This window comes from Dipodomys spectabilis, unplaced genomic scaffold (genome assembly GCF_019054845.1).
Source record: "Dipodomys spectabilis isolate Male_0828 unplaced genomic scaffold, ASM1905484v1 ptg000073l, whole genome shotgun sequence".
Classification (NCBI taxonomy): domain Eukaryota; kingdom Metazoa; phylum Chordata; class Mammalia; order Rodentia; family Heteromyidae; genus Dipodomys; species Dipodomys spectabilis.
The window spans coordinates 6,165,099-6,191,355 of NW_024870750.1; the positions used below are offsets into that span (position 1 = coordinate 6,165,099).

At 40.3% G+C, this 26,257-nt stretch overlaps 1 protein-coding gene across 3 annotated transcripts in view; it reads left to right on the forward strand.

The window, feature by feature from the left end:
* The first annotated feature begins 1,635 nt into the window (after nucleotides 1-1,635).
* The window catches only part of Hif1a (hypoxia inducible factor 1 subunit alpha), a 50,950-nt gene continuing 26,328 nt past the window's right edge, over nucleotides 1,636-26,257 (forward strand). For all 3 annotated transcript variants that reach the window (XM_042682503.1, XM_042682505.1, XM_042682504.1), the window contains exon 1: nucleotides 1,636-1,987. In XM_042682503.1, the coding sequence (XP_042538437.1) occupies nucleotides 1,953-1,987 (35 nt within the window). In that variant the 5' untranslated portion in view covers nucleotides 1,636-1,952. The remainder of the gene's footprint in view (nucleotides 1,988-26,257) is intronic.

The window sequence follows — 26,257 nt, forward strand, 5'->3', positions numbered from 1 at the left end:
TGAATTAGAGCTGATATTACAAAATGTTCATCTTTTGATGTCTTAAACATCAAAAGATACGGCTATTTCTTGCCAGATAGAATTGTTTTTGTATTTATTATGAGAAGGAAAATGACTGAAGATCTCTGCAACTATCCTCATGTATGAAAATCAGAATGCTGTAATTTGTTTAAATGTTAAAAACTACATGTGCAGGTATACTAACATAATTGGCATTATTGAATAATTAAAACAGGCTACACTTTATCCAAAGCCCAACTAATCACTTGTCAACAGCCAAAAATGTGCAGATAAAAACAAAAATAAGATGATCACCATCTATTTATTCCTTCCTGTGTGCCATGAATTCTCCCCAAATGTCCTACACGTATTTTCTCACTTAATCATCCATAATCCTGTGACATAAATATTAGTTTCTCCATTTTATAAACGAGTAAACTGAGGCACAGAAAGAAAAATAATTTGCTACTGTCTGTTCCTATAGTCAAGATCACTCAAGTCAGCCACCAATGACTCATACCTGTAATCCTAGGTAATCAGGAGGTTGAGATCTGAGGATCCAGGTTTGAAGCCAACCTAGGTACAAAAGTCCATGATTCTTATCTCAACAAAATATGCAGAAAAAGCCAGAAGTGGCACTGGGGCTCCAGTGGTAGGTAGAGCACTAGCCTTTAGCCAAAGAAGCTCAGGCTCTGAGTTCAAGCCCGACACACACACACACACACACACACACACACACACACACACACACACACACACACACCTGTCTAAAGTCATTTTCCCCACTCTCTCTGCAGTTCGGATTGATGTTCACTTTTTTTTTCTCTCAGTCTAAGACCAGGACTCGAACGTGGTACCTGATGCTTTCATCTCTTAAAGCCATTTATTTGCAAACGCTTAACATAGCTTCAGATTTTAAGATTTCCCATTGAGAATTTCACTTCCCCTGAGACATTTACAACAAGAGTAATTTATATTTTTATTTACGTTTGGCTCGGTAAGCAAACTTCTACACAGGAAAAAAAAAAAAAAACAACTTAAGGGGCACGGAGCGTTCCATTGTTTGCTCCGGCAGAAGGCCGTCCTCGCCTGGCCCGCGGTCGGGTCACCGCCGTGACCCACGCGTGCCCAGACACGGCGGGGCGGTGCAGCCGCGCTGCGGGGCCCGCAGAGCCGGGGAGGACGCGGGAGACTCGCACGAGTGCACCAATGGGATGCAGGCCTGAGGCTCAGCAACCGAATCTCTTCTCAGCAGCGCCTCCCCGAGCCAGACGTCGCTTTCCGGAGGAGCAGGCACCCAGACCCCAGACCCCGGCGCCTCGCACCCCCTTTCTTTTTCCTCCTCCCCGACAGCACACAGACGAGCACGTGAACGGGGCAGTGCGTCCCAGCTGTGCCTCAGCTGACCGCCTCCTGATTGGTTGAGAACAACGTGGGCTGGGGTGGGGACCGGCCGCCTGCGTCGCTTGCTATTGGCTGTCCGGGCACCCGCCTCCCCCTCAGGTGAGGCGGGCCCGCGGGCGCGCGCATCGGTCTCGGAGGGCGGGGCGCGGGCGCGCGCGCTCCTCCCCAATCCCCTCCCTCCGTCCGTCCCCGCGCGGCGGCGCGCGCCCCCGCCCTCGCCCGCCCCCCGCCGCTGCCTCGGCTACTCAGAGCACAGAGCCGCCTCGTCCGAGGGGGACGCGCGGACCGTCCTCGCCGCCGCTGTGGTGGGCAGTGCTCCGGGCCTGCCCCTGACACGCCGCGGGTGGAGAGGTTGGAGCACGGACCTGGACCCTCGCGCCCGCCGCCGGCTCCTCCCGCCTCGGGCGCACGAGAGGCTTCCCGCCGGGCCCCGCCGCCCGCGGACTCGCCCGTCCTTTTCTCTCGGCGTGTGGAGGGAGCCCCGGCGCTTAGGCCGGAGCGAGCCCGGGGGCCGCCGGCCGCGCAGGCATCGCGGGGACCGATCCGCCATGGAGGGCGCCGGCGGCGCGAACGACAAGAAGAAGTAAGTCCCCCTCCCTCCCCACCGAGCGCCGCGGCCCCCGGCCCGGGCTCCGTCCCCGCCCCGGGCTCCGGCCCCCCGCCCCGGGCTCCGGCCCCCCGGCCCGGGCTCCGGCCCCCCGGCCCCGGCCCCGCGCTCCCGGGCTCCGGCCCCGCCCAGGCTCCGGCCCCCGGCCCCCCGGCCCGGGCTCCAGGGCTCCGTCCCCGCCCCGGGCTCCGGCCCGGCGCTCCCGGGCTCCGGCCCCGCGCTCCCGGGCTCCGGCCCCGCGCTCCCGGGCTCCGGCCCCGCGCTCCCGGCCTGGGAGGGGGGCGGCGGGCGGCCTTTTTTTTTTTTGTCTCTGCCTCTCCTCCCCCTTTTTTCCCCTAACCTCGCGGGCAGGGCTCCCCCGCTGTCCACGTCGCCATCTTGTCGTGGGGGGTGGGAGACGCCTGGAAAGTGCTCTCTGGGGTTCGGGGGGGGGGTCTCCGCCCCGATCGCCCTCCCCCCAGCCCCGGGCCGCGGGGGCCTTTGCGCCGCCCGCCCGGCCCTCCTCGGGTAGCCAAGCCTGCTCGGGGGTGGTGGTGGGAGGGGGGGTCCAGAGGGGCTCCACCCGGAGGGGGGCTTCGCCCAGCCAGGAAACCCCCGGGCTGAAGAGAAGTGAGCCGGAGCCCGGGCGCCGCCGAGCGCACCCGAAGCTTCCGCTCCTTCCCGCCCCCATCCTCTCCAGTTGTGCGGGAAAACTCGGCCTCCGGGCAGGCTCCCGCGCCACGGGGCCGGCTTCTCGGTGGGTTCCGGGGGCAGGGGGGGCAGAGGCGGGGGTCTCCTCCCCACCCGGCGGGGCTCCCCGTGGCCCGTGGAGATGGCCAGGTGTCGGTCGGTGGTGGGTCGTTGCCTTTGTGCCAGAGGGGTTGGCCTCGCCGGCCTGGAGATGCTAACTTTTTTGTTTTTCAGTCTGCACGTGCAGGTTTTGTTTCGTTTTTGTGCTGGTGCCGTGGCCTTGAAAAACTTGCCTGGGAGTCACACTGTGACGGGGGGGTGTGTGTGTGTGTGTGTGTGTGTGTGTGTGTGTGTGTGTGTGTGTGTGTGTGTGTGTGTGTGTGTGTGTGTGTGTGTGTGTGTGTGTGTGTGTGTGTGTGTGTGTGTGTGTGTGTGTGTGTGTGTGTGTGTGTGTGTGTGTGTGTAATAGCGATATTTCCAGCTGAACTTCCAAATCAGACACTTGGATTTCTTTTGGGGAGGAGGGGGGGGGTGGTAATCACCTGTCGTGCCAGCGCCCAGACTTTATAAATGCATATCTACCTCCTTCATTATCTTAGAAATATCTTAGTGAAAATGTCGATAGTGTTGTTACATTTAGGCCATCTTAATGTGGGTTGTTTCTTTTTTTGGGAGAATGTGGTCAAAGGAAATGCAGTGCAGCAGAAAAATGTGGCAAAATTTCTAGGGCTCTGTTTCATTTTTACACCTAAAGAGTACATCCGATGTAATCATTCTGTTAGAACTTAATGCAAGTTTATAAAAGACCTTGATGTTTTTGAGTCCAGGGAGCTCAATTACAAAAGGGTGAAGAATTGTGGGTCCTGCCTGTAGTGTGAAGATCGATTGTCTCATGCTTGACAAATTTTGCCTACTTAAAAATTTCAACTTTGAGGAAATCGTCTAAAAAAAGAATCGGAGATTTATAGTAAGGGTTGTGGTTAGTTGACTGGCTTTCCTGTTAAGACCTTCAACTCTTCTGGAAGAGATTAATTTCCCTTATCAGTACTTGCAGAAGATAAACGTGTTTATTTTGGTATTTTGTAGATCCCGTGTATTGGAGGATTGGTCTTTATTCAATCAAAGATTAAGCTTTCTGTTTGAATACCCCAGAGAAAGCACTTCAGTTTTTTTTTTTAATAACAAGTCTAAACTAAACTCTCAGAGTTACAAGAATTAGTTGCAATTAATTTTGCAGAAGTGATTACAAAGCTTTTGATGAACTGATGAGTCTCATATTGTAAACCTGGAACAGATTATACTGCCAATTTTCTGTCCTTATTATATGTTGAATTATATTTAATGCATGAAGTTACACACAAGTTCCTTTCGGTATGCAATTTTATACTCTGATCTTTTTGCCATCATTAGCGTATTAAACACTGCTTTAAAATGAATGAATGAATGAATGAGCTACTATGGATCAGCCTCAACTCTAAATGAATTTTTATATTTTCTGTAATTCCTTTTATTATTTAACTATTTTCTCATTGGGAAAGTTAGCAACTTTGGGCTAGATGTAAAATGTATTTCTTACTACAAATACTGATATAACTAAAAAATACAAACAAGTGATAGTTACTCAACAATACTGAGTTACTACTTATTAAAGATGTTTTTGTTATTATGTTGAGTTTTTTATTGAAAGACAACTTGAGACATTGAAGAAGGATGATTTACTGCTTGTGATGTTTCTATTTTAAATAAGCTCTCAAAGTCAAGATGGAGGGTTTTCTTTTTTCTTTTCTTTCCTTTTTCTGTTTTTATTTTTCTAGAATTGCCTACAAACTCAAACCCTGAAGAACAGGAAAATAGATTTAACATAGGCATTTCATGTTGATTTCTTACTTGGGGCTGGACTTACTTTAAATAGTACATGCATACAGATTTTTTAGGTTTCAAAGGAATGTCAAAAAAGTTGTTCTGGTTCGGGATTCATTCATATCAAGTTCCCAAGATATAGTTGATGGATCATTAATGTAAATCTCTGTGAATAAGCATTTTAAAAGTTTCCTTATTTAGCTTTGTCCATTAAAGGTTAACTCATATGTATTACTATACTTTTTCTTGTTATAATTTTCCCCTTTGGAGAATCAGCATGCATAGTAATTTAAAGCATAAGATATGGAAGCAGATAGACATGGAGTTAAGAGTCCCAGGGTTTCCTCCTGTGAGCTTGGGGAGGTTACTGATGCTTCTGTACCCCCTTTTGAGATGATGATAATAATAACCCTCTTAGCAGTTACTGTGAAGGCTAAATGAGATCATCATTTAGAATATTTAGGTCAGTGTCTGGAATAGGAGCCCTGTTAACACTTTGAGAACTGGACACTAGGTGTTACAAGTTGTAGTTTAGACTTCCACAGAATTTATAACTTCGTTGGCAAATCCTTTCATATGTTTCTCTGACTTTCTTTTCTCTCTGCCTTATGTACTTCTTATATCCTCAAGTGAAAATACTTAGCATTGGACTTAGTTTGAAAAGGGTTTTTTTCCTGTTACAGCAGTTTCTCTGGGTCAGGTTGACATCTTGCATCAGTTTTCTTGAGCTTCTGATATGTAGCCCCAACCCCATCTTCTTCACAATTCTTCATCCCAGTGTGTCCTCCCCAGATGGGCCATTTTGAATTTGTTCTTGACCCAAGTCATAAATATATATACTGCTCCTGCATTTTCACAAGACATAACGCATGGTTTGTAGTTTTAGAACTGGTAGTAACAAGAAATTTTGGTCAAATTTTGGAGTAGATAATCATGAAAGGGTAAGTATAGAGTAGATAATCATGAATATTAACTTTGAGGGGAGCGTAGTAGAAAAACTGTCCTTTGCTTATGACCACCGCCAGCGTTTAGACCATTAGCTTCAGTCTCAAGGCAAGACTTAAGCTTGTTTTTCTGTAGCTCAGTATATGAAATCTATGTTAGTGCACTGTTGTCCATGAATATTTACTGAGCTCTCAGATTGTTAGTGTTCTAGTTTACTCCTATTGCCTACTGCAGTTTGGAGACTATCCAATCTTCCTGCTTGTTGATTTCCATTGTCTTTGGGCTCTAATGGTGTTTGGGCTCAGAGTTTAATACTGTAGTTACATTCCATTGTTGTATGTCAAGAATGATGTGTAGGGGGTTGACAAGAATTAGTCTCCAGATTTTTTTTTCCTTTTTTCTTCTTTTTTTTTTTTTTTTAAAGAACTTAAAATAGTGTATGATGAGTTGGGAATGTGGTCTAGTGGTAGAGCGCTCACCGAGCATGCATGAAGCCCTGGGTTCGATTCCTCAGTTCTACATAAACAGAAAAAGCTGGAAGTGGCTCTGTGGCTCAAGTGGTAGAGCTCTAGCCTTGAGCATAAAGAGGTTCAGGGACAGTACCCAGGCCCTGAATTCCAGACCCATGACCAGAAAAAAAAAAAAAAAAGTGTATGATGTTGAGTGCTGAAGTTAAAAACCAAAGACAAAACTACTACTGTGCATTAATGTTAGAGATTTAATTTAAATTACTGTGCTTGTATCTAAAATTGTTAGTATAGATCTGCTTCCGAACCAGAAGAAAATAATCTAAATTTATATGTGTGGTTGGATTAGTTTCCTGTCAAGAAACCGATTTGATTAACGAGAAGAAAGTATTTTGTTTTGTTTTGTTTTGCTTGTTTCCTTTTTATTTTGCATTTGGGGACTAATTACCCTGGTGGTAGATTTTTACCTAGCCTTCTGCTGCTTGTGCTATATAGGTGTTTCGTATGTTTTCTGATTGATTCTGAAGGGTCAGAAAGAGAGTTTGGAACTAAGACAAGCCAGTTTTCTTGTTGCTCTGTATTTTGGGTAAAGTATAGTGAGAATTTTTAAATTAGAAATTCTGAAAATAAAAAAATACTTTATCCCTCTATTGAAACATCAAAAATAACTATTTTATATATACATTGAGGCTGATCTAAATATTTTCTGCTAAAAGTTAGTAAACCTGTCTATTTGCCAAACGTGATTCCTTAAAAAACTAATACAATTGAAAATTATCCAAAACATTAAGCGATTACTTCATGATCTAGGTAGTTTTTGAAGTGATTGTGTGGCTTTTAATTGTTCAAAAAACAAAACAAAAAAACACTAACATAACATTTCCCACCAGCCAGGATTACAAGTATGAGCCACATTGCCAGTCTTAACCATTTCTAAGAGTGAAGTTGAGTAGGGCAATTATATTCAAATTGCTGTACAGATGATAAGTCTTGGGAACTTTTTTATCTCACAAAACTGCAACTTGGCCCATTGAACAACTTCCAGTTTTTCTGTGGCAACCACTGTTCTACTTTATGTGTCCACACATTTGAGTAATCTAGACTCTTCACATAAGTAGAATCACAACATTTTTGTTCTTTTGTGACTGATTTCATGTAAGATGAAGTCCATCCATATTCTTTAGTGTTGCAGCATGTTGCCTGAATTTACCTCCTTTAAACAACTGAATAATATTCTTTGTAGGAACAAATTTACTACCTCTTGTCTATTGTGCTGTTATTAACATAGTTATGCAAATATCTCTTCAAGGTCCTGCTTTTAGTTCTTTGGATATATATTCAGAAGTAAGGCTACTGGATCATATTGAAACTTTTTAAATTTTTTAAGGAACCACCATACTGTTTTTCAAAGTAGTTATACCATTTTACATTTCCCCCCTAGTGGTGCACAAGAATTCTTAGATACTTATTTTTTCATGTTCCAAAAGTCTGCCCCCCCATGTGTGTGTGTGTGTGTGTGTGTGTGTGTGTGAGAGAGAGAGAGAGAGAGAGAGACAGACAGACAGACAGACAGACAGACAGACAGACAGACAGACAGACAGACAGAGATCAGAGAGAGAAGTCATTCTAGTAGATTTGTGAAAGTGGTGATTAGGGTTTTTTTGTAGATGATCAGCAAACTTGAAGCTAACTATAAAAGTTTGCCAGTAGAGTCTGTAACACAAATTATGTTAACTCTAAAGTGGGAATTAATTTTTTTCTAATAACCTAGAAGGAATTGGTCCACTGGTACTTTTTCAGAAAAAGAAAAATTCAGTTTAAAATAGTTTATACTTTTTCCATTGTTTATAAAGCCCCATTCATTTACTCAATAAATTTGTTTACGAAGATTAATTGAAATGACTCGGTCCTCTTTTTATTCTGGTGATCTCACAGCCTATTTTACAAGAAAATTTTTCATTTTAAATTTTGACTTGGTGTTAGGTACCAATGGCTCAGGTCCTAGCTACATAGGAGGCTGAGATCTAAGGATCCAGGTTTGAAGCCAGCCTGGGCAGGAAAGTCTGTGAGACTCTACTTCCAATGAACCATCAAAAAGCCAGAAGTGGAGCTTTTGGCTCAAGTGGTAGAGTGCTAGCCTTGAGCAAAAGAGTTCAGGGTCTAATATCCAGTCCCTGAGTTCAAGCCCCAGGGTAGGGCTTTTTTTTTTTTTTTTTTTTTCTTTTTTCCACTTGGAAGCTAGACATCAGTGGCTATTTCTGGTAGCCCGAATTTGTAATCTTGCTACTTGGGAGGCTAAGATAGGATTGTGGTTTCGTGCCAGATCCAGAAAAAGAAAAAAAAAATCCATAAGACTTTTGGTCTGTGGAGCAAAGCCAGAAGCCAGCTGCCTGTCATCCTCAAAAGAAAGGAAGCCTAAAGCAGGCAGATGGCAGTCCAGGAGCACACCTGGGTGGGAAGTGAGGACCTATCCTAAAATCAACGGTGAAAACAAGGGCTGGAGGCAAGGGGGTTTATTAGTATTGTCATTCCAGCCTAACAAGCTCCAGGGCTTGAATTTAAACCTAGTACTGCCAAAAAGCAAATAAATAAAAAAATAACATTTCATTTAGTTACAATGTTAAACAAAAAGATTATGTCAAGGCATTTTTTAAATTTCCTGTCTCATAAATGGGAAAATGTAGCAGTGTGACACAGCTTACTGTAGTCCTTCACTTCGATGTTCTGAAAGCCACAGTATACTTAGACACCTTAAGTTAAAAGTATCTATTAGTACAGCTTTCACATATTCCTTCTTAATAGTTTATGAAGATATTTTTCCAACTGAGAAATAAACATAAGCTTTAAAAGCAGTAAGTTGGAGTCTTCTTAAAGGTTAAGATATATTACACTTCTTATAAGTCTTTTAAATTAAAATGCCTAGCAAGTTTCTTTAAAGGAATCCTTCCTCCCTTTTTCCGTTATAAAATTGGGTGCTTGTTTTCATAGGCAAATCTCATATAGACCAAATTTGAAATGGGTAACATAAAAGGGAATACTGGCACATAGTGAGCCCTTAGTGCATGTATGAATGGGAAAAAAAAATGAAGTGAGTTACTGGATAAACAAAGAGAATACACAGAACTATTTTAAACGTGTTTGTTTGTTTGTTTGTTTTTGGGGTCCAATCGTGGGCCTCAACTCTGGGCCTGGGCGCTGTCCCTCAGCTCTTCAGCTCAAGGCTAGCACTCTACCACTTGAGCCACAATGCCACTTCTGGCTTTTTTTTCCTGCTTATGTGGTACTGAGGGATCGAACCCAGGGCTTCATGCATGCAAGGCAAGCACTCTACCACTGAGCCACCTTCCCAGCCCCTATTTTAAGCGTTTTAAAGGGTGCTTTTAAAATATGTATTGCTGGGCGCCGATGGCTCACGCCTCTAATCCTAGCTACTCAGGAGGATGAGATCTGAGGATCGTGGTTCAAAGCCAGCCCGGGCAGGAAAGTCCGTTAGACTTATCTCCAATAAACCTAGAAAACCAGAAGTGGCGCTGTGGCTCAAGTGGTAGAGTGCTCGCCTTGAGCTGAAGAGTGCAGGGACAGCGCCCAGGCCCAGAGTTCAAGCCCCACAACAGACAAAAATAAATAAATAAAATAAAATATGTATTTATTCACTTGAAGGTACTGGAGTTTGAACTCTGCTTCAACTTGCTTGAGCCACACCACCACTTGTTGCTCTTTATTTTGGATATGGAGTGTAGCCTATTTTCTGCCCAGACTGGCCTCAAATTGCCATTTTCTGGACTTCAGCCTTCTGAGTAGGTAGAATTACAGGTATGAGCCACATGGTACTTTAGGGGGAAAAAAGTGCTCATCATCCATGTGCACCTTTTTGTAGAAATTGAAAAAAGTCCTATGCAAAATTCCAAGCACAAATGTGCTTGAAATTCTTGTGCTGCTTTAGCATGTCTCTTAAAATTTGAGTGCTAATTTCTTGCTACCTTTTAAAAACTATTAGAACAAAGCTGGAGAACATATTTTGTTAAAGAATATAAGTATGTAACATATACTTTGTCTTGGAAGTAATTCAGTATCCTTCCTTAAGGATTTAAAGTGTGCTTCAATTCTCTATGCTCAGAACACTGAATAAAAAATGTTTGCTACAATGTGAAGGGTAAACAAAGGAGGAGGCTGCAATGCTTGGTAAGAAATGTACGCATTATCCTGCCCATGTAACTGTAACTTCTCTGTACAGTATGTTCACAAATAAAATTAAATTTAAAAAAAATGTTTGCTACAATAGGTATCTGTGTATAGTTCTGGGAAGTTTGCTAGGTAAATGTGTGACAGTATATTTACCTTTGTGCCAGCTTTAATAAACATTTATTAAGTGTGATATATCTGTACGTTCTAGTGGTGAAGTGCATACCTTGCAGAATTGGCTGACAGTTTCCCCTGTATATGATTGGATATTTTACATCCCTATTCCTATTTCCTCTGTTATGAAACCTGGGGGTTGATGAGGAGAGGTCATTAAGACAATATAAATGATACCAGTAATTTTTCAAGTTCTGGTGCTGGTAATACATAGTGATTGAGATAGAAATCCTAAAAATTTCTGGAGTCACCGGATAGATACATTTAAATACAAACATAGTAAATTGACAAACTGTCATACCTTGTTAACAGCCTTAAGAAAAGCAACTCTATTACAGTGAAGTCAAAAAATTCTGGAAGAACTTAGATATATATACTTTTTAGATCTGTCTTTAGCTTTTTATACAGTCTGTTTTCAGAGAATGCACAAAGAAACAGACACACCCTTGTTTGTAATGTCTATAGAAATATTTAGCATGGCCATACTAACTTTTTTTAAAATTATGTAAATAATTCAGACATTCTTTTTTTGGGGGGGGGGTCCGGTTGTGGGGCCTGAACTATGGGCCTGGGCGCTGTCCCTCAGCTCTTCAGCTCAAGGCTAGTGCTCTACCACTTGAGCCACAGCGCCACTTCCAGCTTTTTTTTCTTTTTGCTTATGTGGTGCTGAGGAATCGAACCCAGGGCCTCAGGCATGCAAGGCAAGCGCTCTACCACTGAGCCAACTTCCCAGCCCAATTCAGACATTCTCTTAAAATTTCTTAAACTATAAATACAGAGTAAAAGCTGAAAGTCTTCTTAATTTTCACCATTAAAATTACCAGTGCCATACAGGTGGACTTGTTTCAACAATGAGAAGTACAAGTTGACATGTCCAAAACGAGCTTTACAATGTGGGCGGGGGGGGGGGGGGGGGGGGGGGGAGGAGAAGGATTGGGATTGGGGGGGAGGGGAGAGGCTGGGAAGGGATGTGAAGGGTAAACCAAAGGAGGAGGCTGCAATGCTTGGTGAGAAATGTACGCATTATCCTGCCCATGTAATTGTAACCCCTCTGTACAGTATGTTCACAAATAAAATTAAATTAAATTAAAAAAAAATAAAAAAAAAATTACCAGTGCCAGCTTGATCAGCAAATCACAGAATGGTCAGGTGTGACTCCCTCTGATAGAGACTTTTCATGATATAATTTACCTGGCGTGGTAGCTCATGCCTGTAAAATTGCAGCTACTCAGTAGGTTGAGATCTGAGGATTGTAGTTCAAAGCCAGCCCAAGCAGGAAAGTTTGTGAGACTCTTATCTCCAATTAACCATGAAAAAAAAGCTGGAAATAGAGCTGTGGCTCAGGTAATAGAGTACTAGCTTTGAACAAAGAAAAGTTCAGGATTAGTACCTAAGCCATGACTTCAAGCCTCCGGACCAGCATGTAAAGTTAAACCTGACTGAAGGTTTTACATAAATTGACTTCATTTAATCTTTTTCCTTAAACATTGTATCTTTCCTGGTAGTATAAGAGCTCCTTCCTTTTCTTTATGACAGTAATTGACTTAATCATGCCCAACTGAAGGATATTAAAGATGTTTCTAATGTACTACTGTTACAGACAAGGGTACATTGAATACCTCTGAATATATAACAATATTTGCTTTAAACAGTTAATTCAAAATAATAACAAAACATTAAAATATTTTAAAATATGCAGAAAAGTATGCTTGCAATTCCACAACTTAAAGATAACTACTGTTAACATTTTTAACTTATTTTATTTATTCCCTATCTTTTTTATATGTGCACAGTTCATTGGCTAAATTTACACTTTTTTTTTCTTTTGGTCGGTCGTGGGGCCTGAACGCTGGGCCTGGGCGCTGTCCCCCAGCTCTTCAGCTCAAGACTAGTGCTCTACCACTTGAGCCACAGCACCACTTCCAGCTTTTTCTGCTTATGTGGTGATGAGGAATCCATACCAGGGCCTTTTGCATGCAAGGCAAGCGCTCTACCACTGAGCTACCTTCCCAGCCCCTCAAATAATTCTTATGAGAATTTTATTTTCAGATTTCCCATGCATGAAAGCCAGAGCACTTTCTGCATTTAAATGCTTTAAAATGGCATCTTAATCCCATGGTATTCAGTTACATGCCTTAGAGGCAGTAGGATTTCTTCATGGTTCTAGTGCTGGAATAGTAGAATCCCTGGATTTGAGCCTCAGTACTAAATAGTTTTACCTAACTTCTCTTGTTATATAATTACCCAGTGTTACAGCTTTTTTTTGTCTAGCTGCCATTTAGTTTACACTTGTAGTGGAAACAATACCCATGCTGATACGAGTGGCTCTTGCCTGAACCTCCTAGCCACACAGGAGGCTAAGCAGTGAAGATAGAGGTTGTTAGCCAGCCACTTGGGCAAATCTGAGAGATTCTTATCTCCAGTTAACCAGAAAAAGCTGGAAATGAAGATACAGTTCTAGTTTAAGAACAGCAGCCTTGAATGAAAAGGCCAAGCAAGAGCTTTGAAGTCCCTGAATTTAAGCACTAGTACTGGTATGCACAAACACACACACACACACACACACACACACTCAAACTGTCTCTCCCCAAAACTACAGACATTTGTAAAATAATACTAAGCTATTGTTGTATTTGGTGATATTCTTTACAGTTATTTGCTTTGTGTTAGCCAGTTTTTCTGACTTTTTAATTATAAATTTAAGTGAATTTCTTAGTTCATAATCAGCAAAGACTTTAAATATTAAGGATTTTGATAGTTTATGACTACCTAATAGTTGGCTTCATTGCATTTTAGAAGGCATTTAATTATGAATATTAGTAAGACTGGATTCCATGCTTGGGAAATTTGAAAATAAAATTCTCATAAGAACTATCTGAGAGGGGCTGACATGGTGTTAGCATTATTCTGAGGTTTATTCAGCATTTTGATCCACTGAAATTTTCCCTCTTCTTCCCGAATAAATTCTATGCAATTTTGCAGATGTCTTTTTTAAGAATATGGGTATGCTTTAAGGTAGTACAAATGAATATCATTTAGTGTCTAATGTGAAATTATGGTTTCTCTAATTTTGAGCATGCAAGTCCTACAAATTGTTTAATGTTAAAGTTATAATTTGAAGGATATCTGATACTCTTTGCTAGAGACCAAATTCATTGCATAATATTAAACTACATTTGGTAAACATAATCTGAGATAAGAGACTCATAAACCTCTAGGACCTGATTTTTAAAAATCTATGAAGTGGGGGCTGGGAAGGTGGCTCAGTGGTAGAGCGCTTGCCTTGCATGCCTGAGGCCCTGGGTTCGATTCCTCAGCACCACATAAGCAAAAAGAAAAAAGCCAGAAGTGGCTCAAGTGGTAGAGTGCTAGCCTTGAGCTGAAGAGCTGAGGGACAGCGCCCAGGCCCAGAGGTCAGGCCCCTCAAATGACAAAAAAAACTAAATTTAAAAATCTATGAAGTGTATACCAGAACATATATTTTGTTTTGATGCTGTGAAGGGACCCTGCTATTGCTTAAACACATGAGACGTCCATTTTGAGATCTATTATTGATTTACATAGAGGGTGAGGGGGAGAGGATCCTCAACTGTAGTGATTTGCTTTTTTATTTTTTTATTTTTATTTATTTATTTATTTTGTTGGTCGTGGGTCTTGAACTCTGGGCTTGGGTACTGTCCCTCAGCTCTTCAGCTCAAGGCGAGTGCTCTACTGCTTGAGCCTCAATGCCACTTCCTGCTTTTTTTTTTTTTTTTAACTTTTTTTATTGTAAAAATACTGTACAGAGGGGTACAGTTACATGAGCAAGGTAATGAGTCCATTTCCTATCTAGCATTATTGCCACCTCCTTTGTTTTTCCCCTTCCATCCCTTCCCTCCCACCTCCACAACTACCGTCCCAGCCCCCCCCAAAGTTGTAAAGTTCGTTTTCAACGTAGTGTCTTGTACATCTCATTGTTACAATGGGTCAATCTGTATCCCTAGTGTCTTGTACATCTCATTGTTACAATGGGTCAATCTGTATCCCTATTTAAGCATTTTGTTTTTTCCCTTCCCCTCCCTGAATTAGAGAAGTGTATATACAAGATGCAGGGTACGGACATCGAATACAGTGAAAACAGGGGTTATACCGTGGGGGAGGAACATACAAAGAAACAAAAAAATCACATGGTACATTATAAATACATTAGAAACAACAGCAAGAAAGAAAAAAAATTGTGTCCCTATCTTGGGGGACACATTTTGCTTAACATCATCTTATATGTTCATATGTACATAGCTTTTGACCTTCTCTACTTGTCCTACACATGTACTAGTTACAGCAAATAAGGGAAACCATGGGACCTGTGTTACTTTGGGCCTGACTTATTTCACTTAATATAATTTTTTCCAAGTCTTTCCATTTCCTAACAAATGCGGCGATGTCATTCTTTCTGATGGAGGCATAGAATTCCATTATATATATACACCACATTTTCTTGATCCATTCATCTACTGAGGGGAGTGATTTGCTTTTTTTGTTTTGATTGATCATGTTATTACTATACAAAGTCCTATAGCCACCCTCCATTCCCTAGAGCAGAGTGCCTACTACAGGACCTTCTGTCAGATAACCTTGGAGCCATCTTACCCAATCTGACTGTTCTTTCGACCATCTCATTACAAGCCCTTTCTTGTTTCATCTTAATTTTTTGGGGGGGAGGGGGAGGGTCGGTCATGAGGCCTGAACTTTGGGCCTGGGTGCTGTCCCTCAGCTCTTCAGCTCAAGACTAGTTGCTCTACCACTTGAGCCACAGCACCACTTCTGGCCTTTTCTGCTTATGTGGTACTGAGGAATCGAACCCAGCGCCTCATGCATGCAAGGCAAGCACTCTACCACTGAGCTACCTTCCCGGCCTTTTAATTTTTCTTTGTGTTTCAGTTTACTTCTATTTTCTCCTCTAATCCAGCTGTCTTCTCTGAAGTTTATTGATAGGAAGAAAGTTATAGGATGAAACTGTCCTTTGATTATTCTTGATTTGTAAATTCTGATTCTTTCTAATTTTTCCATAAAATAAACAGCTTTCATAAAGGTTAATTAAGAGCAGGTGTGATGCCATTGCCTCCTCCCACACTCATAGCAGTCATTAGCATCACTTTACCATTGATAGCAGGGTTCCTGTCAGAATTCTACTTAAAGGATCCCAGGCAATTAAACCAGTCATGGAGTTGGCCATACCCGTTTGCCACTCTAGCCATACTATGATACTAACTTACTAATAATTAAAAAATACAATGTTTAGTAGTCACTGATGTGTGTTGTAACAAATGTTATAAAGTTGGAGCTTGATGGTTTCCATTGTTTTATAATGACATTGAAGTAGTCATTCCTGTGAGCATATTCAAAATCATTTGCTTTAGCTATTTTTCAAAAGGCTTAATCCACAGAGAGGTACAGTCTATTTTGGCTTCCTTTTTAAAGGAAAAGTTGAAGCTAGAATCTCAAGTGATGTCCTCAGAATGTAACAGCTGTCTTTGTCTTGACTATTAGTTGATTTATATACTTCTGCTCTGTTTTCTTGCTACATCTGACAAGCTATCTATATCGTTTGAAAGATGGTAACTGTCACCCCCCCCTCAGCTTCTTCATCCATACAGTTTGTGATTACAAAATGAAAAGGAGCTTGCTCTTTGTTCTTATAGCAGTTTCCTCAAAGGCAGTTTGCCCCACTTGGACTATTCATTATTAGCCATGTGAATAGTGTTTCCTGATTACATGAGTTAAGTGTCTTACTGTAGATTGTTTGGTTGTCTTGTAGATTATTAATCATCATCTCCCACACAGAACTCTTGATCCATGCTGGCATTGTAATAATGGACAGTGTTTTGTTGCAAATGACCTGAATTGGTATTTTCTATCAAGCATAGTCACTCCACAAATAACTTGTTATTATTTGGGATATTTAGAGTTTCTTGTACTTCTGGGCTAGGGTGTTGAATCTCTACCACCACAAAATAAAGTAAAATATATATTTCAGAGAATTGGGAAAAGAAAACTCAGTTACCACATTCTTGGTTGGGTCATCTTTGAGCCCTAGTTGTGCACTTATATTTTTGAGGCAGTGTTACTGTGTTTCTTTAAATATATACTTTTTCCTTAATATTTTTGTCCCTTCCCTCTGACTTCTTATTCTCAGCAATTATATTTGGTTCTACATAATATTACTCAACTTACTCAGTTTTATGCTCAACCTAACATAGGATGCTATGGTATGTGTATTTAGTTGTAATAAAACATAAATTCTCTGCAAATTTTTCTAGCCTACCCTTATTAAATCTCTGCTGTAAGAGTTCATTAAATTTATGTGGCATAAGAATCATCTGAAGGGCTGGGAAGGTAGCTCAGTGGTAGAGTGCTTGCCTTGCATGCATGAGGTCTTGGGTTTGATTCCTCAGCAGCACGTAAGCAGAAAAAGCTGGAAGTGGCGCTATGGCTCAAGTAGTAGAATGCTAGCCTTGAGCTGAAGAGCTGAGGGACAGCGCCCAGGCCCAAAGTTCAGGCCCCCCAACTGACCAAAAAAAAAAAAAAATCATCTGAATGTTTAATTGTATATTGAAGCTGTTTATAAAAAAGACTACACTTTTGTTTTTAGATTATTAGTAAATTGTAATATAAATAAAATCTGTGCCCAGAACTAGTTTTGAGCTCTTTAACAAATCTTTAATCCCTTACATATAAGATATTAAGCTAGATTGATAAAAATGTGTGTTTGCAGGTGAAGTCCATCAAACTTTATAACTTGTATCACAATCCCCTGTACAAATTCTTAAAAGATAGTTTCTGATTCAGAGTTTGGTCAGTGGTTAACCTGTTGCATAGATATAAATAACATTCCATGATACAAATTTTTATTCTAATTCTGTTTGAGATTAATTTCAAATAAAATACAGAATTTTTAAGATCTGGAATGAGATTAGCATAAGAAACTCAAAACACTGGATTATATTGCTAATTTATCATTACTACCCTTTGAAGACAAGAGTCTTACTAAGTTGCGCAGCTGGCTTCTAACTCCTGACAGTTATGTGTATATCCCTGTTTCTGGCTTTTTGAGGGGGGAGGGGTTGGGGATGGTAGTAATGGTACTGCGTCTAGCTAGGTCCTCTCTGAGGCTAAAACGTAGGTACTCAGGCTTTGTGCAAGTGGTTCATGCTTGTGATACTAGCTAGACTCAGGATGCTGACATCTGAGGGCCAAAGTTTGGAGCCTGCCCGTTCAGGAAAGTCTGTGAGACTCTTCTCTCTAGCTAACCCCCAGAAAACTTGAAGTAGTGCTGTAGCTTCAAGCAAAAGTGTAGGAACAGCACCCAGGTCCTGAGATCAAGTTCCATGACTGGGAAAAACCAAAAACAAAACCAGGTACTCTAAGCTAAGATACATCTCAAGCCTAGACTACATTCAGATTTTTCTGGGGAAATGTGAGTATAGCATCGTTATCAGCTCATTGGTGAATTTTTCTTTTTTTCTTTTTTTTCTTTTTTTTGGGGGGGTGGTCCGGACGTGGGGCCTGAACTCTGGGCCTGGGCTCTGTCCCTCAGCTCTTCAGCTCAAGGCTAGCGCTCTACCACTTGAGCCACAGCGCCACTTTCGGCTTTTTTCTTTTTGCTTATGTGGCTGAGGAATCGAACCCAGGCCTCATGCATGCAAGGCAAGCACTCTACCACTGAGCCACCTTCCCAGCCCGTGAATTTTTCTTGAAGTACAAAATATTCCATGATGCTATTATCTTGAAACTGCTATTGTTAATATTTGTAAACTTTGCTAATACTGTATCATTGCATCATTCTTGTTTAATCTGTATCTGTGAGCTGTGTGTGTTATGCATATATTTGTATATGCACATGCATAGAGAAATGGATTCATACTCAGAAGTTTTTGTATAATCTTCTCACATGATACATTATGACATCTCATATGAACAAAAATTGATTTTTGTAGACTCACTTTATCCTGAAATTTGTTAGGTTACTGTTTGTTTTGTTTTGTTCTTACTGGCTTTTTGTTTGTTTTGGTTTTTGGTTTGGGGGTTGAATCCATACCCTTGCTCATACTAGGCACACATACTTCCACTTGAATTATATTTCAGCCATTTTGTTTTTGAGAGAGTCTTGCTAACTTTTCCTGGCTGGCCTTGTGCTTCGCTTGAAATCACAACCCTTTTGCCACTGACTCCTGAATAATTAGAATTACAGGTTTTGCATCATAACAACTAGCTATATTAGTTTTAGGAAAGACGATTTCTGTGGCTACTGTTGTGTCAGTTAGAAACTGACTTCACTAACTGCTGTTCAATAAAGACAGGCAGTATAAAGATGCATTTATCCAATAGCATAAGGCCCCAGCCTGTGCATATTAGGCAGGGCTCTATACCCTCAATCTTCTTATTTTTGAATCGTGCTCCTGATACCTTTGTCCAGGATGGCCTCAAACTCCCAAGTACCTGAGATTATAGGTATATCCAGAATTGTGACAACACTGTCTTGGAAAAAACATACTTTTTTTTTTTACAAGTCTGTTTCTTTTGTACTTTTGTTCATACTGAGTTTTGAATTCTGGGCCTTAAACTTGCTAGGCAGGCACTCTGCTACTTTAGCCACGCCTCTAGCCCTTGAAAAAGATTGTAGAAAACAATGATGAAGATGTTGATTTAATTTGTTAAGAATATTAACTACAAAAAAAAGAATATTAACTACAACTCATGCATTTTCCTAACCACATTATAGGACAAAACAATAAAAGACATCATAAGCTGGTCATGGTGATACCAGCCTGTAATCTCAACACTTGGGAAGCTGAGGCAGGAAGACTGAGCTCTGGGATAGCTTATATTATTACATAGGCAGACTCTTATCTGAAAAGACAAAGGAGAGGCAAAAACAAACAAACAAAAAACCTGGAGTATAGAAGTAATGAGGCAACTAATCTAAACATTAAACCTCTTAGCATATTGGTGTTCCAGTGTCTCAACTCTACTTGTACCTGTGAACAGCTTCCTTGGCAAGATCCCTGATAATAAAGGTGTTGTTAGTTACTGGTACACTGCTAAGTGAGTTGTTGTACCTATTTTTTTTCACTTAAGGAAGAAGAAAACCTTCTTGTTCTGGTGTTAACCTGACTAGACGCCTGTGCACATTCATTTCCTCTTATGTGCCAGAAACTCAACTAGATAAATGTTTTGCTTCTGTATATATTAACTGTTATAATCAGTTATTGTTGCAGTTATTGTTATAGTCATAAACATATATCTATATTTCAACTGACTGATGGAATTTTAGCATGTTAAGTCATACCTTCAGTGAATTGTTACCAGTATTTGGAAAATACAGTTGAGCGAAACAGATTAAAGTGCCTACATTTTTTGTCCATGGTGGGGCTTGAACTCAGAGCCTGGGCTCTATCACTTTGACCCACAGCTCCACTTCTGGTTTTTGAGAGATAATTGGAGTTAAGAGTCTCAGAAGAACTTCTCTGCCGGGACTGTCTTCAAACCATGATCTTCAGATCTCAACCTTCTGAATAGCTAGGATTATAGGCACCAGCTATAAGTATCTACTTTTACCATATTTACATTGTGGTGTAAATGTGGGTTGGTGGACTAGCTAATAAACAAGCAAGATGTGTACCTACAGATGATTAGGTAATTTTGGAGGGTCAAGATGGAGAGAATCGGTGGCCTAGAATCTCACCTTAAAGGGGCTTCATGGTTACTATGGGAGCAGTGGTCCAAAGGGAACAACTTATAAGATTGTCAACTTATAAGATTGTAAGGAGGGGGCGCGCCAATGGCTCACGCCTGTAATCCTAGCTACTCAGGAGGCTGAGATCTGAGGATCTCGGTTCAAAGCCAACCCAGGCAGGACAGTGCCCAAGCCCAGAGTTCAAGCCCCATGGGGAAAAAAAAAAAAAGATTGTAAGGAGGGAGTGGGTCTAAAGTCTTTGAAGATCAGCAAGGTGACCCCAATGTTCACAGCAAACAAAAGAAGTGGTAGATGAGATCAGAGAGGTAATGGAGCCAAGTCAAGGAGACACATATGGGCTCTTGAATGGACCTTGGCATTTTCTCTGAATAAAGTACAAAACATTTCAAGTTAAGAGTCATATGATTTGACTTGCTTGTTAAAAGGATTATTCTGGTGGATTATAGGAAAATATTATGAAGTGAGCGAAGATACAGGGAGATGAAAGAATGTACTATTTGAAGGTACATAGTCAGATAAGGTCACTAAATCCAAAGTAGAATGCCTTATTCATTGTACAGACAGTGTTACACTGTTTATTGGTGATCTATAACGTTAGAGGAGCACTGATAATGCACAAAACTAATGGTTCCCCAAAAGAATGTTGTGCAGTTAGCTCTACTTTATTTGAAGTCCAAGTCAAACTTGTGTACAGCTCTGAAAACACCAGGTTTTGGTTTTGTGTGTGGGTGTTTTTTTTAAAGAATATTCACTATGATAATTTGAGTGAGAAACTGTAGCAAAAATAATAATATTTACAGTGATCATCTGGTGCCTTCCAAACCTTGTATCATCATAAGCATCTTGGAAAAATTCAGACTCAAATTTGGTAAATCTGCCTCAGATCTATGGGATCAGAATTTTCAAAGGTGGGGTCAAAGGTACTTGAAAGTTGTAAATATAACACAACTAGACCAGCATTTTGAATAGAGCACTGACTGTTTAAATAATATTTAGGGGAGCATCCAAGCTCTTCAAATGCTGTTCTGCTTATTACTATATTCCTAGTTCCTTGGCATACTGTATGGTACTAGGTATATTCTCAATAAACACTTATTGAAGGAGCAGTTTGTTTTCCTGAGGTTCAGAAGGCCACTCATCTTAGTTTCTGGTTTTACTCACAGTACTTAATTATTTTGGAAATTGGCTTATGGTTGGCCAGATCTCCTTAAGAGGGCCAAGCAGATTGCCTTTACCTCCAGTCTTTACCATATAAAGAATTCACTACGACTGAGTGTGGGTGGCACATGGGCAAAATGTCAGCAGTGGGGAGGTGAAGACAGAAGGACAGCAAGATTGAAGCCTGAGATACACAGCAAGACTCTATCTTGAAACAATAATAGGATTTTTTTAATTAGTTAAAAGAAGAGTAGCAATTAGTGATATCTTACCACATATTTCAATTATTTTATCTGTACATAATGTGTCACAAAAATGTCTTGAAACTTAGTTGGACACAGGTAAGAAATACCCAAAAGTGAGGATTTAATCAGAAATTTTTTAAAAATCAGGAAGTTATTTTTAAAGAGGTTTGGTTGCAAAGTATTTAAAGGAAAAAAAAGTATATTTGAAAGGAAATAAATTCTGGAAGAAAATTAATTTCTCATAACAAATGGTTTATATTTATAAGCTACAAAGATAAAAATAGAATCAAGGTCTATCAAAGTAAATTGACTAAGGAGATTGAAGTCTAGAGAACTGTGCACAAGGTAAAAGTTCAAGGAAAGAAGTATATCTTAATGCCAAATTAATACTACATTGTCAAATTACATTGTACCAAAAAAAAAAGTTGTTTTCCAAGTTTGTAGTCAACAGTCCTATACAAATAGCAACACAATGCTCATTCAATTGTGTGAAAGTAGATTCTCTTAGGAAACTGTAAGATATCATATTGAATGTTAATTATAACTTTTATCAACTTGATAAATTTTCCATTTGTTTTCCAGTGGGAAATGATAGGATTAAAGATAAAAATAACCGCCTGAGGGATACCTTTTTAATTGTTGTCAAATTAAACTTGAGCTCTGGGCCTGGGCACTGTCCTTAAACTTTCGTGCTCAAGACTAGCACTCTACCTTGAGCCACAGTTCCATTTCTGGCTTTTTGTTGCTTAATTGGAAACTAGAGTTTCCTAGGCTTTCCTACCTGGGCTGGCTTGGAACTGCAGTTCTCAGATCACAGCCTTCTAAATAACTTTAGAAACATTCTTTAGAGTCACCTCCCTAGGGGAATGCATGGTTATATGATACCTAAACTATGGGTCTAAAATGTTCTTAATATTTTTAAAAAAAGAAAACTTCAGCCTTTATTCTTTGTCTAGTATTAGAACTGTAATCTTAGCTACTCAGGAACCTGAAATCTGAGGTTCACAGTTCAGAGCCAACCTAGGCAGGAGAGTCAATGAGACTCTTACCCTCCAGTTAACCACCAAAAAGCAGGAAGTTGCCAGGCACTGGTGGCTCACACCTGTAATCCTAGCTACTCAGAAGGCTAAGAGCTAGGATTTCAGTTCACATCCAGCCTGGTTAAGAAAGTTCATGAGACTCTTTAGTTAACTACCAGAAACCCCAAAGTGGAGCTGTGGCTCAAGTGGTAGAGCACTTAGCTTTGAGCAACAAAGCTCAGGGAAAGCGCCCAGACCCTGAGTTCAAAACACACACACACACACACACACACACAGTAGAACTTGATAAAAAGAACATGAGCAAAATGAGGATTGCCACACTGCTGGTGAACAGATAGAATGCAAACAACAATGAATTAAAATGTTAAAGTATCTTGCTTACAGCACAGATAAAGACCGGTATGAGTACATTGGGTGGATTGAATTCCAAGCCTATGACTCTTTCCACATAGTGGTTTGCCATCACCCTTTTAAATTGTGTAGCTTGAATAGCTGAGGGACAGCGCCCAGGCCCAGACTCTGATCATGAAGCCCTCTAAATAGCTTAGGGTTAAGTTCTAAATTCCAACTCAAAGCCAACCAACCCTTCCTTACAACTACTCCTTTATGTCTTTGAATTTGTGAAGTCAAATTTTAAACTTTATAATAATAATCTAGACTTAGAAAAGTTTGCCTTGGTAGTTACAATGTGTTGTGGGGGTTTGTTTTGGTCAGCTTGGTTTGGTTTGGTGGTACTAGGCTTTGAACTCAGGGCATTACACTTGCTAGTCAGATCCTTTTAACACTTGAACCATGCCCCAGCCCTTTATAGTGTAGGATCTTGTGTGTTTTGCACAGGTCAACCTCAAACCACGATCCTATTTAAACCTCCTATATGTTGGCTGACTGGTGTGCACTGTCACACCCAGCTAATTTTGTTGAAATGGAGGAATCTCACAAACATTTTGTCTGGGAAAAGTGGTATCAAACTGTGATCCACATTTCCCCACCTCCCAAGTAGCTGGAAATTACAGGCCTAAGCTACCACAGTTGGGCTAGAGGAGGTAGCACAGTACGGTGTCACAAGCATTGACTCCTAACTATAAGTCCTATCACTATAAGTCCTATAAGTCCTATTGTATTTTTGGGTAAACTGTGTAACCAAGGTCCTTCCTTATCTGTAACACTGTGATGATAGTAAATTAATACATAAAAAGTACTTAGAATACTGCCACATAAAGAGGAAGCACCATAGCTGTAGACAAAAATGCCAACTAAAGAAACAAGAAATTTCCCTTGCATGAGACTCGGGGAGTTAAAACTACAGGATGCTACTCTTAATATATCAATTGGGCAAAAATTAGCAAGCATCTCAAATTGTGAACAATATGTCTTAACATAATTTTGTTACAATTGTTTAACAAGATTGTTAAACTTTCACAATATATAGTACCTCATAATGAATAAAGAAAACTGACATACACATTCATGAGTTGGAAGAGACAGTTACAAGTATAGGAAAACTGTTACCTATTTTTTTTAAAAAGGAAGAAAATTAACTAGTATGTTGCTTAAATCTTGAACTTTTTCTTTAGAACATTCATCCTGTATAAATCCTAACAAGTGACAAAATAAGTTGTACATTCAAAGCCAGAGATTCATTTGTCAAGTGATAGATTTAGGAATACTTAAGCCAGGTGCCTGTGGTTCAGTCCTGTAATCCTCTCTACTCAGGAGTTTGAGATTTGAAGCTAATCGGGGCAGGAAAGTCCATGAAACTCTTAACCTCTAATTAACCACCAAAAGGCCAGAAGTGGAGTTGTAGTTCAAGTGGTAGGGCACTAGCCATGAGCAATAAAAGCTCAAGCCCCAGGATCTACACACACACACACACACACACTTGATCAGAAATAAGGCTTGACCATCTGTTAACAATTTTAATGATTGTGTTTGGTCTTTTTTAGTCACATATCTTTTACAATCAGGAATTTTAGAACAATTAGACACTATAGATATATGACTTGAATGCATTAGCTTATTATTTGTACACAAGATCAATAAGGTATATTTTCCGTATCAAATAATTTCAAGATAGTTTTATGTCTAGAACTGTGATAAATATTTGAAATGGCAAAAACTATTATATGACAAACACTGAGATATTCTACTAGCTTACTCAAGCATCACATCTAGAATAGTAATGGAAATTTGAAAGCAAGAGATTCAGAAGAGTTTTAACTGTATTCTTAACTGAAGAGGCACCTTATACAGATGAGTGGTAGCAGAACTTCACTGGAGCTGTACTTAACAACATACATGTAAGGATAATTTAGGAAATATAATAACCTTCTATGCATGCTGAAACTCAGTTCTTTCTTCTGATCTGCACTTACATTAACAGACAGTATAGGCTTCAGCTGCGTGGAATCAAGGTCTTCTAGTTTCACAAAAACAAGTCTTTGTTAGTGCTATAATTCTGTGATAAAGACAGCATTTCTGTGAGTAGACAAGAACCTGGGCTTTGAGATGCTGAAACTGCTGAGACTCTGGAAATTCTAGCACTGTGGGAAGTGTTTTAAGAACTCCCGTAGTCACATGTGAAGAACATCATGCAAAAATATATCTGAGCCATTTAATATGGAATTGTCAGTGTAGCTCTGTGATGGAGGGAGTGCTCAGCATATATGAGGTTCTGTATTCCCTCCCCAGAGGAATAAAAACCTCAAAGCTGCACCTTCATTAGAGGCTCAGTAATTTCTTTCTATCTAGATTATATAATAATGGTTTTTCGTTTCTTTCCTATAATAATGGTTTTTGTTGACTTTTGTATCATATCACTAATTTTCTTTTTTTTTCTTTTTTTTGGGGTCCAGTCGTGGGGCCTGAACTCTGGGCCTGGGCACTGTCCCTCAGCTCTTCAGCTCAAGACTAGCGCTCTACCACTTGAGCCACAGTGCCACTTCTGGCTTTTTTCTTTTTGCTTATGTGGTGCTGAGGAATCAAACCCAGGGCCTCAGGCATGCAAGGCAAGCGCTCTACCACTAAGGCACCTTCCCAGCCCATCATATCACTAATTTTCTTGAAGCTGTTTGCTTCCAGATTCAGTCACATTTAGTCATTTTATTCTTCAGTTTTGTTTGCATTCACTAAGATTCTGATTTATATTTTGAGGAAAATAATTTCTCATTTGTGCAGGGTCCCTGTTTAAAAATCAAGTAGATCTATTCAATTAAATGCTACTCAATAATGCAAATTACAGTTGTATTATACAAATTATTACGAACAAACCTCATTATACAAAGAAGAGAGCAACAATAATATGTATATATACAGTGTGAGACAGGCAAAACTAATCTGTGTTTATAGATGTGCACATAATAGTGAGTTGGCAATTGACCAGAAAGGAATCATGAAATTTTAGTTACACTCAAATTCTGATTCCTGTAATCTACTACTTTAAATATGCAGTATTGTCTTTTAAACATTTTATTTACCGTGTGTGTGTGTGTGTGTGTGTGTGTGTGTGTGTGTGTGTGTGTGTGTGTGTGTGTGTAACTCATGTCCCTTTTTTGCTCACTACTGGCAGTCTACTATTGAGTAACACCTCCACGTCTGTTTTTTTTTTTTTATTTGCTAATTAATTAGAGATAAGATTCTCATGGACTTTTCTGTCCATTCTGTCTTTGAACTTCCATCCTCAGACTTCAGCTTCCCCAGGAAGCTAGTATTGCTAGGCTTATAGCAAGAGCTGTAGGCAAGAGCCATCAGTACCTAAAGTGCTCAACTTCATA